Source organism: Onychostruthus taczanowskii, unplaced genomic scaffold, assembly GCF_017590055.1.
Source record: "Onychostruthus taczanowskii isolate IOZ18803 unplaced genomic scaffold, ASM1759005v1 scaffold77, whole genome shotgun sequence".
NCBI lineage: Eukaryota > Metazoa > Chordata > Aves > Passeriformes > Passeridae > Onychostruthus > Onychostruthus taczanowskii.
The window spans coordinates 4958155-4976185 of NW_024505561.1; the positions used below are offsets into that span (position 1 = coordinate 4958155).

Genomic DNA, 18031 nt, shown 5'->3' on the forward strand with positions numbered 1-18031 from the left:
GCAAAATTGGGTCTCAAGAGAAAAAAATATTGAGAGGAGTATGTTCCCGTTCCTTCTGCTCTAACATTGCCACTTTATTATTTTATTTCATGCATTAATTTCTATATAATTTATTTTCTCACTTGATTAATATTTCCAAGCATTTTGTTTTTCATCTGCCGTTATTTAACCCCTTACTGCTGCTCTTTGCATCCACTGGTTTTAACTAGAATTTGTAATTAAAATGCCATTCCCTCTCCCACCCACCCCATTTATTTTTCACTTTAACCTTCCCTTTTCCACCAAGGTGTTCTGCAATCCATGGGTCTGTTCCTTACCATCCTGCTTGTACTTCTAATAATAAATATTTCCCACTCCCTCAGTACAGATGCCACATTAAACCCGTGTTTGGTTTATTAATCCTCCCAGGTAGGATGTGGAAGGTGCACAGGCCATTCAGGAGGTCTCATGTGTGCCGTGCAATGTCCCCTTCGTGTGCCCATTTTAATGGGAAGCACATTATTTGACCTTTAGAATGTTAAGAATTTGAATAAGCACAAAGGTTTTGGGCTGTGTAGAAATGAAGCTGCTAAACAGAATTCATCCTGTTCTGCAGTGCAAAGTCATGGCTCTGAGTGCTAAAATAACTTGGCCTCTCCACAGGAATGGGATGTTTGGCACAGGCTGTTAGCCCATGTTTGATGCTTTGAAACTGTGTTTTGAAACTCAGTTCATTTGTCTTCAGCTGGAAGACGTTCCCATTTTCATTCCTGACTTGAATTCCTTTTCTGTATCAAACCCCATCTTCCTGTTTGTAATTGAGAGAAAAGTGGCTTGTTTTTATCTACTTTGAGTTTACTCCAGCTGCAGGTGGCTTAAAAATGAGAGAAAGCTGTAGATGAACTGGTGAGCGTCCTGTCTTGTCCAAGACAGCTGCGCCTGGGTCAGCACAAGGAGCCGGCCCCGCTGCACGGCAGAAATTGCTGGGGAGTTTGAAACACTGGTTAACTCTGATGTTTGCTGAACCTTGGCTTTATAGAAAAAGAAAAGCAAGGGGTAGAATGTTTTTCACATTGCTTTCACCTCCTAGAAGACTGGGGCTCAGCAATTTGGTACGCTGCCCAGCTACTGTTTTAGAAATGAAGCCCTTGTTTGTACGTATCACGCTGTCTTTGCCCGTGCTCAGCACCATTTCTGGAGCAGGGCTGTGAGTGTGCCTGTGCTCCAGAGATCTGCTCACAGCTCACCTGGCTTCACACTGTCCAGTGTGGACGTGGGCAACAGTGTGTCCATCACAGCCTGGTACTCGGGGTATGCTGTGCATTTCCTCCAGGAGCCCAGGGTAGTGTTTGGATGATTAAAATGAGCTATCTGCTGAACAAGGATTTGGGCATGTCAGTAGGAGCTCTGAATTAATACTGGAAGCAAGCTCTATACAGCTTCAAATATTTTCTATTGCTTCACATGCTAAAAGGGAATTCAAACATGTTGCAGCCTTTTACAGAGGAAATAAGGGACTAGCGTAAGATGTTTGTGTTTTAAAATTCAGGAATCTGCATGGGAGTACGTAATTAATCTACAGATACAGTTACACTTATTTGACAGTGGTAGCCCTTTGCCAAGTTCAGTTATGTTAAAGGATCCCTAATTTAGATTTGAATCATCTATTCCAACTCTTTGGAGAGAGAGAAACCCACTTCAAGGCTGCAGTTCCAAAATTCTGCTGTATTTGAAAACTGTAATTAAAGAAATGGTGGAATATTTCATTGCAACTTCCCATCACAAGTATTGAAGAATCGGCCTGTCCTCTATTTAAAACAAATAAACAACAGTGCAACCAGGTGAAAAAAAGGTGCATTTTCATTTTAAAAAGTGGCATCTCTATCTGACATTCAGGTCTTCAAGCATCTCTGTTGCAAGCAAACCTGATGGTAGGTGCCTGAATACCCTGATGGGGTTGGACACCATTTGTCAAGCACTGGTCCTCAAAACTCAGCTGGGCTCTGAGCACTGGAGTCGAGCACTCAGCGTCTCGAGGCCCTGGCAGCACAGGTGGATCTGTGTCCCTGGGGTGTCCTCAGGCTGCACAGTGGGCATCACCCGTGCATGCAGACACAGTGCTCTGTGCAATACAAACCACGTCAGCCACGCCATTTATCTCACCAGCCTACCAAGGAAGGGTTTAAATTCTGCTGTTTCTGTACCCTAGGTAAAAGCTGTGCACTGCAAAGCTGGTGACACCGTTGGAGAAGAAGATCTGCTGGTGGAACTGGAATGAAAGGTTGCCTCCACACTGCTGAATTAACTAAGCCTTTATTATTTTTATCTGTAAAGTAACATTAAGACAATTCAACACAGAAAACAGACAGTACTATGCACAAGATTTTATACAGGCATATTTACTGTATCAGTGGTTAAGACAGCAAACACAGATGTTAAATCTTGGCAACAGATCCCAGATTTTTACTTCCAGAAATACTTGTACATAACCTTTGTAATGCTTTGATTTTTCAGGATCAAATAAAATCAATAAAATACCATTTCTGCTTTGAAACAGGAAAAGCCTCTTTTTTTAAAAAAAAAGAAAACACAACAAAAGCCAAAATCTGATTTGTCTTCTCCACAGCAATGTCCCTGGTTTGAGGCCCCAGCCAGGCTGTACAGAATGGCTGGCAAGAATGAAAAATTAACCACTGAGCAAACTGAGCAGTTCTCCTTTACTCTGTAGAAGTGCTGCACAAGTACCACCAATGGCTTAAATTCTGATCAGATTTATTTTGAATTAGGATATCTATTTATTGAATTATTACTTATTAACGAATAATAAATTATTACAGAATTACTTTTAAATACTTCTATATTATTATATTTTTAATGCTTTGTATAGATTAGATTTAAATTATAGCTTAGAGGCTTTATTTTGCTAGTGCAGACATTTGTCATGTATTTTCATTTAAAATTGTAAGGGAATTGTCTTCTTATATTCAAACTCCATACTCAATTTCCCCACCCTTATCTTCTAGATACTGATTACTGGATGCCTTTACAGAAGGAGCTGCCACTGTTCTCAGAGGTCTTTAGCTGCCCCAAGGTACTGCTGAGAGCATGTGCTGTCCCTCAGACCAGGCCTCCTCCTGACTGCTCACAGGGAAGGGAGACAAAGGGACCCTGTCCACTGCCCCAGAGTGGAGCGTGCCTGCTCTCATTTGCTTGCCCTGGATGTGCAGAGTCCTGCTACTTCCCAGAAAGAAACCCTCTGGCCAGAGGTGCCCGGGCCCTTTACTGGAAGGTGAAGGATGAAAACAGTTGCTGACAGGGCTGGTGACTCATGTTCAACCAGGAAAGTTTGATTCTGCTTGAAACTTCTGACTGAAGAGGCATTCTTCCTGTTATTGAGACACTGCTAATTAACTACATCACATGGTCGAGGGGGAATATGTAGTCCAGGGATCTGCTTAGGGAATTAGTTTATAAAACTCATCAAGATGAGGAAGGAGAGTGTTTGGATAGTACCTGCGTTCCAGGAAAATTAATGCTTTTTTGTGGTTGGAGAAACTGAGGCAAGCACCCTGCAGATCTCCTTACAAGTCTCCTTAGTGCCATCTTACCCCTTCCCAAAGGAGCACGGTTCAGTCTCTGCAGGTTGCCCTACACAGACAAGTACTGTAAAGAGACACAAGAATTCTACTAGCAAGTTACTTGTTTTACTTCTTGCAGCAACATAAAAGCTTTTCTAAATGAGATGCAGCGGTGCCTACTACTGCTAAAGTTTAGGCTGATTCCCTATCCCGGATCTCCTCTGGCCATCACAGGGCTACTGGCAGTGAAGCAAAAGTACAATATTGTTCTTAATTGTATGTATCCTTGCTGCATTTGATGGTACTTTGGCTCACTGCATGGCACACAATGCCTGCTCTCATCCCTTTGGCAGCTTTATACTCTTATCTGTACCAAACACTGCAGCTGAAGGAAAATATAAGGCACAGGAGTGTAACAACAGAAAGCCACAGTTTTTCCAGATTGTACAGAAACCAGCACAGTTGGTTGGGTCAGGGGGACAACAGTCTTCTTTACGTATTTTTTCCCAATTTAAATGTTGCAATAATCACAATACATGTCCTTTGAATATTTTTATAATGTATATACAATTTTTCCCCCCTTAGGAAACTCAGTTTGCATACGATTGCAACTTCTGCATTAAAATGCTTGGCAAAGTCACCTTGACAGTAAGTGCTCACAACAGCTCCAGTGTAGATTTGCTTTTCCTGGTCCCCAACAGCCCCCAAAACAGACACACACACACAGGCACACAGACACACACAACCCCCAAATCCTACAGTCACACAGTGAATGGAAGCAGAACCCAAAGTGCTTAGACCGTAAAATTAAAAATACAGTCTTAAATGTAACTCTTTTATATTCTCTCAGTATTTCTTGACAGTGCCTTTTAAAACTAAACATGGTTTAAAAATAGACCTTTCCAGTTCAGAAAGAAACCTCATTGCAATGAATAATCTTTAGGCATATTCTTTACATTTTCTCCAGCAATTTCCTATTTGTCTAGAAGCACCAAGTTATCTGATCAGCTTTCCCTGTTTACATGCAGTAGTCTACTAAACCCATTAGAAGTCAATATTCAATAGGAGTTCTGCTTTACTTTGCAGACATTTAAATCAGTTTCAAATTTTGTCAATTCGGGGAAAAAAAGTTAATCCGTTCCTCTGCCTTTCACTGACCTCCATTATTATGCACCAAGGCAAAGGTGAATTGAGGGAATAATTATACCCCAGACCCGATGTGCACATAGTTATTTTACACCTGGTGCAAACCCAGTTACCTGCAGCAGGCTGGGGGGGCCAGGACGACACTGACTGCCTGGGGAGGAGTCTGCAGCTCTGGGCCTACAGGACTTCAACGCTAGCGCCAAGGCTCCTGGGTTGGGAAGGTTACAAGAGCTCCTGCATTTTAATAACAAGGTATTACAGCTTTCCGGGAAAGGTTACCGAGCAACACCTGCTTAGCACTATGTCTTCGGCCAGGCCGCGTCGCCTCCCGTTTCTATTCCCGGCTTTCCCGTGACACGTAGGAGAGGCCGTGCTTCCCCGAGGAGTCGTAACTGTCATGGTAGGGGAGCCCGACCCACTCGGGCGGGTACGTGGCCGTGCTGTACACGAAGCACTCCAGGACGCCGTCGGCCGCTGCCCGCGCCTCTCCCGCGCCGCCCTTCCCCTCCCACTCCACCACTTGGATCCGCATCAGGGTGCGCTGGTACATGTCTGGGCAGCCTTCGAACTCATCCAGGAACTGCAGCATCTGCTCATCGACAGAGTAAATCTCCCCCGCAATGTGGTGGCCTGTCCCCGGGATGTTCAGCATGTAAGGAATATTGTATTTCCCTGCAATCACCAGCGGGTACTTCTCCACCGTGTGGCCCTTTCCTTGGAATTTTGCCAGGCCTTTGGCCGTGTTGATCATGTGCTTGTAGTTGGGCTGGCCCTTCTTGAGCGTGCCGTAGACGAAGACACGGGCCATCATACTTGCGAAAGCAGCTGAAAGACAAAGGGGTACGTCAGCCACAGGGCCAGTGCCCTGGAGAGCCACGGCCCTGCCAAGGCACCTCCTACACAAAAGGCTGCTCTGGCACGTGCAAAAGTTGTCTCGTAGCCCTATACCACATTTAAGTATCATACTCAATTCAAGTACCTTGAAACTTTTCAGACAACTGCATCAGTGAAAAATGGAGACCAGGAGAAAGTCAGCCTTCTGCAGTTCTTTGCTGCAGCCAAATTACATTCTCTAAGGAATCCCAAACATCAGCTACCACATTCCTGATCCATAAGAAAAGCTCTAAATCTTTCTTAATTTTTCTGTCTCTCACCATTATGGGAGGTGCTGCAGCAAGTGTGTGAGGTCGTGCTCAGTGACTCCCCAAAAGCAAGAGTAACCTGGTGTGGAGTCATCTCATGGATGTGCTGGTGGATTTGCAATAATGCCAGCACTGAGGTCCTGCTTGCTGAGTGACGGACAAATGCTGAACAGCAAGCTGTGGGGCCAAGGGAGAAACCAGGTAAAGCCATGTTCCTCCTCTCTTCCTCAGACAGACACCCCAAAGTGTTAAATCACCTCAAGTAGCTGGTCTGCACATCTCTGAGCCCACCCTTGAAAACAGAGCCTAAACAACCATTGGTTCTATCTGTGAGCATGAAACACTCAAAATTGGTTTAAATGGGATAAAAGACTGGCTTTACTGAAAGGTAACGGGGGAAAGGTACCTTCATAGTTCCTGCATTATGTTTTCACACTGTGCTGTGTTTGTCCTCCATCATTTCTGTAGGGTAGAAGCAGTTCTTGCACTGTGATGTTTTCCCACATTTTACCTCTGGTCACTGACTGGGCAGAGCCTGCCTCATCCACAGTCATCTGGCTGGGCCAGACACCCAACATCAGAGGAGCCAGTGCAGCTCCTCTTGGAAAGAGTGCCATTAAATAATGTATTTCAAGTTTGAGAAATATTTAAAAACAGACTGGAAGTAGAAATTTAATCTATTTTCTGCAATTTACTCTTATTTTAGTAAACTGTTAGGTTTGGTCAGTTATCCAAAAGGATGTGTTGCTGGCTGAACAGTGTCATTTAAAAATCCTCAATAGCCAAGCAATTTCCCCTTTGGTGAAGCAGTTTTTCTCTGTATCAAAATACAGCTTTCCAAGCAAAAACAGTGTGTGCCTTCATTTACTGGCAAACTGCTTTCACTTAGGGGAATAAGAACGCACTGATTTTTTCCCCGTATTTTATCAGATATACTTCAGAGTAATTTATCCCTCATTACATAAACGAGCTTTTTTCTTGGATGCAGCTCATTCCCTCACAATAAAAAGAGCATTAATATTCAGTCGGCCCGAGTCTCTTTTATAAGAAAAATCATTACCTTTCAGATTGTGTTTTGAATAACAAACACAGATCCTTCAGGAAGAAACTTGTCCCAGTGGGGATTGAGAAAGGATCAGAGTTAAGCATTGAAACATGCAATTAATTCCCATTAGGGGATTAGGGCACTCGTGTTCACTTTGAATCAGAAAAAATGAATTGTGAATTAAATTGTTCACAACCAAGAGGTTACTTGTCAGAGTTAATAAGTTAAAAAATAAAAAGGGAAACCTAAAACACACATAAAAAGCTCTATAGCGAGTGGTGCATCTGTAAGGAAAAGGTACGCTTCATTTCCATTAAACAAAAGCCCTGTCCCTACTGTACAGCTGGAGATAAGCTTCCAAAAAGTTCACAGAGTGTCACCATTTCCTGAAACTGGTGAAAACAACTTCCATGTTTCTGATGGCACAGCAGCTGGCTGTTGGGAAACATCACCCATTTAAAGAAAGGCACCCATCATCCCAGTGCAGAATTCAATGGCAACAAAGGAACTTGCTAACCCAGGTTTGGGCAAGTGTTTCTGATTTAGCCTTTGAGCAGACTGATTCAGCAGGCAGTGCAAATGGAGATGGAGGGGGAAGCTGAAGTTTCAGCCACAGCTCCCTGTGGCATCTCTGTGCCCCACAGCGGCCCTGTCACTCACGCTGGATGGGCTGAGCACAATGACTTCTCCTTCTATTAAAAAAAAAAAAACAAAAAAAACCAAAACAACAACAACAAAGCAAAGCCCAGCCCTCCAGCCAAGGAGGGATTGAAATAAACTTGGTAATAACATTTCCTGATCATTGCTCCATATAAATAAGACATACACAATTTTCTGTGCAATAAATCTGGTCTCCCGTGTGCTGTGTTGCTCTGCAGAAAGGCTGTAGACGTATTAGCATCACTTAAAGCACTCGCAAATCCTGGGCTTTTAAAAGAGTTTTAGCCACCTTGTGGCAGGAGAGCACAGAGCAGAATTGTATTTGAGGGTCATTTCACACTGCTTCCACTACACAGCTGAAAGGAGTTATAGATGGCATCCCCTTGCTGAATCACCAACAAGAAGTTGCCTTTTCTCACTTAATCCAGTTTGACATTTCTTACCTTCACTAAACCACCTGAGAGGAAAAGAAAACCCACCAAAAACCAAACAAAACCCGCCCAGACTTATACTGACTATTAGCTGGCAGGACAAAACAAACCCATTCAGAAAGTACTTTCATGAAATATTCATACCGGAATCATGAAAATTTAATGGCAAGGAGAACCACGAGTGAAATTTGTACGTCATCTCGGCAAACTATTTCTTTTAGCTATGAAACACGACCTGCCAGATCGCTTGTGGCATCTGTAGCTAGTTGCTTCATCAGGCAAGATGCAAAGATCAGAAAGCAGAGGAACTATTTCAGCATCACACAGGTAGGTGGTGTTGGGTGAAAAGTGGCTCACAAGTGGTGCTAGCCAGGACCTGGCTGCTTCTCACCATTAGTGCTGGTAGGGCGGCAGCAGTGTATCCACATCCACCCTCACCCACCAGTGGAGTTCTGGGTCAGAGCTTTGATTTTCCCTCTCGAGGCCCAACAGCTCCAGCAGGGTGAGAGAAGGGTGGGCAGCCATGGGGCCAGTTGCTGGCTCACTTCCCCTGCACTCACAGATGAAGCTGCAACCAGGCTCTTTGCTCCCAAGTTGTGCCCAAAACAAGACCTTGCTCCCCAAGTGGCAGCAGCAGCTTTGGAAAAAAACCACCTTTTTTTTTTTTTTTTAATTTTTTTTTTTTTTTTTTTTTTTTTAACCACAATTCAGACAATTACAGGACCCTACCAGCTTCTTTTAAAAATGAAGCATGGCCCCAGAGCTGTGCATTACACTGGCTCCAGGGCTGTTTGTAATCATGCTCTCAGTGGGTTTGGGAGAAGTTTCAACAAAATAAAACCTAACTCAGAAAGTATCCATTTCTCTCACTCCATACAGTAACATTATTTTCCCTTGAGAAAAATTCTCTGCATTGGCTCTGTGACCAGATATAGTTACACATTAATTCTTCAGAAGTTTCTTAAAAACTGTAGGAAACAGGTGAAAAAACAAAATGCCTTGAACTTTAAACTTGAGCCCAGTCTGTTTGAATGAAGGGAGTTTTAAGGTCACTCTTCACTCAATGCTAACTTTCAAGAAGGACTAACATGCCAGAGAGGACTCCTGGGACCGCATCCTGTTGGTCCTTTGATGCTTTCATTTTGTTGCTTGCTATTTTCTTTATAGCACAGACAAGGGCTTCCTGCCTGGGCCGACCCCTTCCCAACCTTGCTGAATACCTCGGAAAAAGTTTATGGCAAGACACCTTTCTTACATTAACCACAGAGGCACCAGCGAAACGATGGCTCCTTTGAAATCAAGAGGTTATGGTCTCCTCGCAGCAGTCACCCGCTCCGAAACCGTGAGGCACTGGTTTGTGAAAACAAACAAGAGTATTGGAGTAACCAAGGCCATGCTGGATGCTATTGGGCACTACCTGAAACTCCACTTAAACTTTGCAGATTCTTTTCATTTCTTCCTTGGAAAACTCACATCCCCAAATCAACATTTCTGTGCTTAAACTGGAGTATTTTGTGAGTCTCTGCCAGGAGGAAGAGTGAGGATGCCCTTGGGACAGGCATCAATCACAGCACTGCTCACGTGCTTTGTACCCCTTTGTCATCAAAAACATTTGCCTTTTGTCTGTTTGAAAACATTCCAAATCACTTTCAACTGTACTGGTTAGAGAAAATGCATTAGATTCATTTTTATTGCTTACAGAAAGAGTTTAATTCCCAAAGTGACTTTTAGAAGGTCTCAAAGTCACAAACAGATAAAACCACCACCTGCAAAAAGATGATGGGAATGGAATGCAAAACACACACTGGACACATTAGACTGATTAACAGGCTAAATTTCTAGAAAGTGCAGAGACAGGAGGGGATTGCCAGCACATCAGGACAAGAAAAAGCAGATGAAAAAACCAGAAGCTCAGTGGATGTGGACAAACTGAGGTGAGAGGAAGGAGGGGAAAGTTGTCACCTCAAGAGAAAATTATCTAAGTAAATATTAGGACAAAACAGTCAATTCTAAGTCACGTTGTACAGGTTTCACTGCAGTCTTGGGGCCTCAATTCAGAAGCCTGTGGACTACAAAACTATTTACAATGAGCTCAGGGCAGAGTACTGAGTCCAGAATTATTTTACTTTGGCCAAGAATGAACCAGCAGGAGCTTAAACAGGAGCTGATGAGATGGGGCATAATCACCTACAAATATAGGTAAAGGTTTTAAGAAGAGACAGTTGATTGTCTGCACACACGAACACACAGCCAGCCACAGCCAGATTCTTTTTTGCACAGAATCATTAACGTGAACAGGAACAGCTTTCTAATTGTAAGAACAGAGAGGCATAAGAATAACCATAACAAATGATCCCAGAAAACTTGAGGGCCAAGTGCCCTCTGTCTTAGGGTGGTCAACAACAGATACCACAGCATCACAGCACAAGAACAGGGCAAGACAACATTGATGCATTTCCAGAGTTGGGTCCAGACTCTCCCCAAGTCAAAGTGATGAGCATTGAGCGTTGTGCTGTGTAAAGGCCTTTTCTTCCTGTGAGCTCTCATACCTCTTTTTGTGTCAGCAATGGCAGCAGCAGCATGGCAGGCAGCCCCAGGTAGTGACTGCACGTGTGTGCATGAGGCCAGATTACTGTGGGGTCTTTCCTTGATGCTGCTGCTTCATCTTCCTGACTCAGGGGGCTCTGTGCACCTCCTCAATGCCACCAGATATTTTTCCAGTGTTTACTCTTGATGGCTGACAAGTCTACATATATTTAACAAACCAAGCAGCACTCTTTACTGATTCTCCTATGGTTTTCTGACATAAGGAAACTATACCGGAAATATTTAAGAACAGACAAACCATGAATTTATACAGGGAGAGAAATCATGTCTCCTCCTTTGTTCACACTCCATTCTCCCCATGCCTTTTTGAGTGTTATTGACAACACAGTGATGTTTCAGAAGAACACAGCAATACCTCAAGCATCTTAGTCTTGAGTCTCAACTGAGGTGTGTTTACTGAATATCAATAAACAGTGAGGAAGACTTGAAAACTGGAACTCTTAAAAACTTGTTCAAACTATCCAGGATGCTACAGTTATTCTTGTCTTAGAGAAAGGCAAGAGACTAGATGGCTTCTCAAAATCCCGCTCAAGAATGGTGGGTCCTTACAATGCAGTTTTGAGTACACTACAATTAATTTAAATTATAAACACAAAAATATCTCATCTTTGTACTTTCAGCATAGGTGTTTACACTGTTGTATCTACACAAAAGGGAACTAAAAAAACACCCCACAAGAATGGAGCATATGCTTTAAATACCAGACTGCTGTTACAGGAAAAAAGTAGAAAAACAACTTTTGATAGGGCAGCCCTGCTATGCCATGGTGAATTTGAAGTGGTTTCCATCATTGAGATGCAGAACAGAGCCCAGAGTTTCAAACCGCCGACATCCTGAAACTGGGGACAGAGCCTGCAGCTTGGATGGGTTCCCTGCGAGGTCAGCACATTAATTTACATGCCAATACCCGGAGCGGTCAGTTCGCTGTTTTGAGAAGATCATCCCGGCCTGTGGAACACGGCAAACACTTTGAGTACCTAAGCATGGGAATGTATTTTCCTACACTGAAAGGATGGCAAGAGAGAGAGAACGGGAAGTGAGAAAAGATGGGGTCTTGTGTGGGATCGTGAGGTGCCTTTCCACAAAGGAAATGAGGGAACAGCTGCACAATGATCCTCTGTGAGGAGGGGAGAGGTGCCCAGGTCATGGCCCAGCACCGTCCCTTGGGAGTGTGACCGAGCCTGGAAGGGAGATGTTTATAAAGCCCCATTGTTGAGCAAAAGCATCCTCCCACTGGCAAGGGCCTGTGGCTTGGGAAACCATCTTATGCCTTTGCTCCTGCTCTGTGGAGGTGCCATGGCAGGGGCTGCAGGCAGGATAAGCTCTCCAGGAGAGAGCCAGTGGGGCCTCTTGGGCCTCGCTGTGGGGGCCGTGGCTGGACATCCTGACTGAACAGAGGAGGCCTCTCCAGCCAGCAGCTCCACAGGCGGCAGCACGATGTCTCCCTGGGATGAGTCAAGGTGCCTGAGCCCTGCAGCACCGTGTGGAAACGTCACTGCAATGCTCCTCAAACCTTGCTAAAAACCAAATGAGAGCACAGATATTCAGGGAACAAAATGTGCTCTGCTAAATGAGCCAAACAGAAAAATCCTGGTATATATCTGGGAACAGGGTACATTATACTACAGTATTTTTCCTCCAGAAATGGCTACATACTCCAGTCCAGCATGGACTAGCTACTAAAACACTAACCCTTGACCAATGTGGCAGAAATTAAACATCAGAAAAACTCAAAAGACTGCTTTTTTTCAGCACACGATTCCTGGGAAACTATGGGGTGCTTTAAAGGGTCAAAGAAAGTCAATTCATATGCATTTACTGCAACCACATATACACATGCAAGGATTTTCTACACAGAGGCATGCTTTGCTTGTGAAGTGTTAGTGGCCACCAGAAAATGAGAGAGGAAGGTTAAAACCAGCTGTACTGGAGGAGCCACCAGATCTAAATGCAAATACAATTTTAAATGCTCCACCAGAAGGGGTACAGATAGTATGGCATAACAGCAAGAACATTTGCTCTGAAGCAGGGTCATAGAAATTTTGTGAGGTTCAGAAGGAGTAGTGGACAATAAAGTATATCTATACACACAGAAGTTACACTAACAGTAATGCTTTTTCATTTGTATGTATGCCACTAGGTAGCAATAGAAGAAGGAGAGGCCCCCCTTGACATTTAGAAGACCAGAGCTGAGGTTACTAAAGGTGCATAGAAGCTTTTTTTTTCTTTAAGAAGGAAGTCTTATATCATTCTTATAGTCTATGGATCAAATTTGTGGAAGAGCATAATTTTTAACTTGGGATACTGGTACAAAATAAATCAGCTCAACAGACTGCCCAGGGAACTGGTGGAGTCACTATCCCTGGAGGTATTTAAAAGATGTGCAGATGTGGTGCTCAGGGACACGGTTTAGTGGTGGAGTTGGCAATGCTGGGTTAACAGTTGGACTCAATCTTAAAGGTCTTTTTCCAAACTAAATGATTTTGTGATTCTATTCTAATTCACTACAGTTATTTTATTTGTTTTACTAATTAAATGTATATGCAAGTCTTACATTGGTAAGCTATCTAGGTAGTTTCACTTAATAATAAGATTTTTAAAGTGAATTTCAGCTTGTAACTTAATACAAATCAGAAATAAAAACCCAGTCCATATCTCAGCAACATATCTCTTCCACCATTTTCTAATATAATAAAAGGCAAGAAAATACAAACCAAAACAGGATATCGAATCAAAACTACAAAGAACTACAAACAGATGTTCAGAACTAACTTCAATCCCACTGAGGCAGATCACTCCTCTTTAGAAATTAGTAACAAGTTTACTACAGAACAAGTAAGTCACAGATCATCATGAAAATAGAATTAATGAGTTATTTCAACTGTCCTGGTCTTGATTTTTGCTCTCTAAGAATGACTTGCAAATTCCTGCAATGAAGTCTGAAACATACCTCATGTCCTTCTTCAGCAAGAGGGAATGCATCCTTGTCCCAAAGTAAATACATCTACTGGCCTCCCATCTTCTACACAGAAGAAACAAATACATATTCTGGGGACATCCAAAATAGCCTGAAATAGCACTTAGCAAGGCACTGGAGTATTTGCTTTCAAATCTATAAAATGTACTGACCAAACTCAAGTATCTTCCTGCCTGCAGAGTCAAAGCAAGACAACAAATCTCCAATTTGTATGCGTCCTATAAAATTAAATGTTTATTTTCTGGTAAAGAGTGGTTTGGTCTCTGATGCAGAAACAGGTTCTGTAGTCTAATGCAAAATTTAACACAGGATTGTAAGATCTGTATTTACTGGAAAATGAGGAAAACCAGCTACACAACCCCTTAAATCTTCTCATGGAGCCACAAGAGTCTCACAAGAATTACTGATGGCAATAATTCCCTATCCCTGCATACGTATTTGCAATTGCAGATAAAAGCTATTTTGGTTATATGATGACACATAGAATTTACTCTAATTCAAGGTCTCCTTGCCAGTTCTCCTTCCAGAATGCTCGGAAGGAAGCTTTAATGAAGGCCATCTTATAGCAGGGGTAAGACTGTTACAGGATTCCATAAGATTAATCTTAATTTATATGAGCCAATTATTTACAAATAAAATATTTACATAAATGAAAATGGCTTTATACATGCTCTGCAGCCTCTCTTCAGTGACCTTTGAGAAAGAACTTCTGATAGTAACTTGATAAAGAAAGAAGAGCAGAATTAAGTACTGGAAGTAAATGAGAAGGGAATTAATATGCAATGTGGTTCTGAATGCAAAAAAGCCAGGTCAGGGTCATTAAACAACTACTCTGACAAGGATAACACAGTGGGCTTGGAGTTCATTATTTAATAATCAGTGAAAACATCTCCAGAACAAGTCATAGGGAAGAACTGTCTATGAACAAGGAGTAAGTTAAGGGAAGATTATAACTGACTATATTAAAATAAGAAGTGATAAGCACAGACAAAAATTACCAGTCATATTCCTCAGGAATCAAACTGTTTTATTCCTTAGATAGTCATCATACTATAGTAATTAGCTGTGTGCCTACCACATCTGTATGTGATGCATCCAGAAGACAATCATTTCATGCTACAGCCACATGAGATGGCCTAAGAACTGCGTAATGGAAGTAAGATGGCTTTTAATGATACAAAGTGCAAGACCATATGCTTGAGGACCACAGACAAGAGCTTCTGGGGCACTCATCATTTGAAGGCAATTCAGGAACCAGAATCTCTCAAGGTGGAATGGACACATAAGAATCACAGAGTCCAACTCCCTGCTCCTCACAGGACTGCCTAAAGCTAACCCATTTGACTAAGAGCATTGCCTAGACTCTCCTCGATCTCTGACAGGCGTGGAGCCATGACCACTTCCCTGGGGAGCCTGTTCCACTGGCCAGTCACCCTCTCAGTGAAGAACCTTTTCCTAGTGTCCAGTCTGGACTTCTCCTGCTTCATCCCATTTCCTCATATCCTACCACTGGTCAGCAGAGATCAGCACCTGCCCTCCACTGCCCCACTTGAGGAAGCTGTTGACTGTGATGAGGTCCCCCCTCAGCCTTCTCTTCTCCAAGCTGCATGAGCCAAGTGACCTCGGCCACTTCTCACAAGTCTTACCCTTGAGGCCTTTCACCACCCTGGTCACCCTGCTCTGGAAACACACTAATGGCTTTTGTGAAGGATTTTATTTTTACAAACCAGGTGGTTTCCATCTGTGATACATTTCTGCATCATGACAGCATATAGAGCAGCTGAAAAGGACCTTTTAAAGTTTTAAAAATAAAATTAGCATTCTAGAGACATAAGTCTTCTAAGTTACTTTGTGGGCACATCAGAAGAAACTCACATACCTTAAGGCACTGAAATCTAGGAGAGTGTCCAACTACACCTCTCCATCAATCTAGAGTTTGTGCTGAGAAAACTGACATGAATTAGGCAATATAACAGTATAAAATGTTCTGAATGCCTCAAGCTACATCTTAAGATGCAGCCAATTTAGGACTGGAGCAGGTCCCACGCAAAGGAGATTAAGCCACCATTATAAATGAGCATATCCTCTGACTAGCTTTAGTATCTCCCCACAACAGCCTCCTGGCACACCCCAATTACAGGCCAAAGTGATGAGAAACAAGGATGGCTAAACTGGCTACATCAGCTGTCAACAGAGCAGACCAAAGGGGATGCACAGAACTCAGCACAGAAAGCAAAACTGCCACTGTCCCCTGTCCATACCATGAGACATGAGGCAGAAGTGACAACGGATTACTATATTCCTGATTTCTCAGGGTATGCTGTGGAAATAAGAAAACAATTCATACATGCTGCTATTTTATTGGGATCCCACCTTTCCAAATAGATCCCAAATATCCAGTAGTATGTAGAGTACCCTCCAATTCACTTCCTCACGCTTTTTCAAATTTCAGTGTGAGTGAACAGGATAAGTAGGACAGGGAACAGCAAGTCCCAAGACTTCCCTATCCTTCTATGTGAAAAGCTTCCTCTTGCACTGGGATCAGCAGACATTTTCAACATATACCCCTCAGCAAAAACTGATACACAATATAAAAACCAACTGCTGTTCCTATCAGCAACTTTGCTCCTACTAAAATAAATTGACAAGCACCACTTGTAATGTATTTTTATGCCACAAATAAAGGGAACAGCCTCCAGTAAGTACAAGCAGCACCACAAACAGACTGCTTGCACTGAAAGGCCTTGGCTCATAGCAAATACAGCCTGGGAGTTTCAAGAAGTAGTTCTGGATGAACACTGGTACACCCTCACATCAAATGCATTTGACAATGAAAAACTGGAATAAGAAGGGATGATTTTACAGATTAACCAAAAATTGTATTTTTGGAGTTAAAATGATGCTACCTGAAAAATATTAAAGATAAGCATTATCCACAGAATATTGAAAATGCACAAAACTTCATTAAATAACTTCTTAGTCCAACTTGGCCATAGGAAGTTACGTTTCAGATCTTGAACAAAACAATCAGTGTCCTCCCAGTGCCACTCTCCCCACCCAAATACTGTCCAGAACAGGAGACTTGGGCAACTCCCAATGCCCACACACAGGAATAGTGTTATTATTCTGAACAGCATTTCTCCCAGACTTGACAGTATCTAGGGACATCTGGAAATCTCAGTTAATTTCACTTCTGCATTCCTTAAGCAAACACTCACTTAGTGATGCTAATTAACTGAGAAAAAATTAAATAATATAATTAGAGAGCCAGATGTAAACCAAGAAACAGTATAATACGTAAAACACAGAAAGAAGAGAAATCATAGGACATTTTGTCTTTTTCATATGACTTAAAAAGACAGGTAATGATCAAATAACTTCTGACTTTCAGCACATGAATATTTCTTTCAAAACAGATAAATGATTGGCAAATTACAAACCCTCACTAGCTCACCATTTACCCCACAATAACTATCAATTAGTAAAGGCGTGCTTCTGAATACATAATGCATTACATTTTTTACTTCCAACACCTGGTGTCACCAGAATAACACCATATATTTCTAAAATGCTCTGCAGTGGTGTGTGTGTGCGCTTTGATTTTAGAGCAGTAATACTTCAAAGGAAGCGGAAGTGTAGAAAATTATGGCAAGCAAGGCACACAGATTTTTTTGTTGTTGTTGTTAATTGATACATTATCAGTTAACTGACCACGGCAGGTCATTTTAAAAATGAGGCTTAAGGTGTCTAAAAGCCTTCATCCCTTACACATGGTCAAAAAAGGCCTGAACAAAGTGAAAATTTTGCTATATTTCAGTATTTCAAGCAAGCTAAATTGTAAATATTTTTTTGCAAAAACACTTTAACTGGTGATTTCTGCTACAGCAGAATTTTGCTAATTGCAATCAATTTTTGTAGGGGTTAATCAAGACCTTTCTGTCCAGTTTAGGGCTGTATTAATTGGTTATTATTACAGTTCCCCTGAGAATAGACAGAGGGGAGTGATTTTGATTGATTATTGCTTGGGGCTCCCCAAGACACTAAATAAAAAGTTAAATATCAAAGAAGATTTAATTAATTTCAGTGTCTCCTTCTTTCCACTCTATCAGCAAAATCGAGCTGATAAAAAATTGACAAATTAAAGGGAAATGAAAAGAGTCAGAACTGGTGACCCTGTATTTTTTTAATGAGAAAGTACATGCATTTATTTTCTCTAATCTTTAGATAATGGGCACAAGAAAATGAAAACTTCCTCAGCTTTTGATGCTTATTCGAAAGTCCAAATGAAATTATGGCTAGCAGTTAGATTAACTGGTATAAGATTCAAGTCGTGTTATGTTTTTCTTTTAATACAGCACTTCAAATAAATCAGTGAAAGAATCCTGAACTCTTGGGAAAAAAAAAGTCATAAGTTTGTTATACAAGAAAGATAGAAAATGCTGTATTATAACACACAAATGCAGTAT

The 18031-nt window shown here is 42.0% G+C and overlaps 2 protein-coding genes across 4 annotated transcripts in view; one reads left to right on the forward strand and one right to left on the reverse strand.

The window, feature by feature from the left end:
- The window catches only part of PCCA (propionyl-CoA carboxylase subunit alpha), a 269931-nt gene extending 267398 nt beyond the window's left edge, over window positions 1-2533 (forward strand). For both annotated transcript variants that reach the window (XM_041423356.1, XM_041423355.1), the window contains one exon: window positions 2189-2533. In XM_041423356.1, coding sequence (XP_041279290.1) covers window positions 2189-2257 — 69 coding nt within the window. In that variant the 3' untranslated portion in view covers window positions 2258-2533. The remainder of the gene's footprint in view (window positions 1-2188) is intronic.
- Window positions 2277-18031, reverse strand: part of GGACT (gamma-glutamylamine cyclotransferase) — a 29239-nt gene continuing 13484 nt past the window's right edge. For both annotated transcript variants that reach the window (XM_041423357.1, XM_041423358.1), the window contains exon 2: window positions 2277-5528. In XM_041423357.1, coding sequence (XP_041279291.1) covers window positions 5038-5514 — 477 coding nt within the window. In that variant the 5' untranslated portion in view covers window positions 5515-5528 and the 3' untranslated portion in view covers window positions 2277-5037. The remainder of the gene's footprint in view (window positions 5529-18031) is intronic.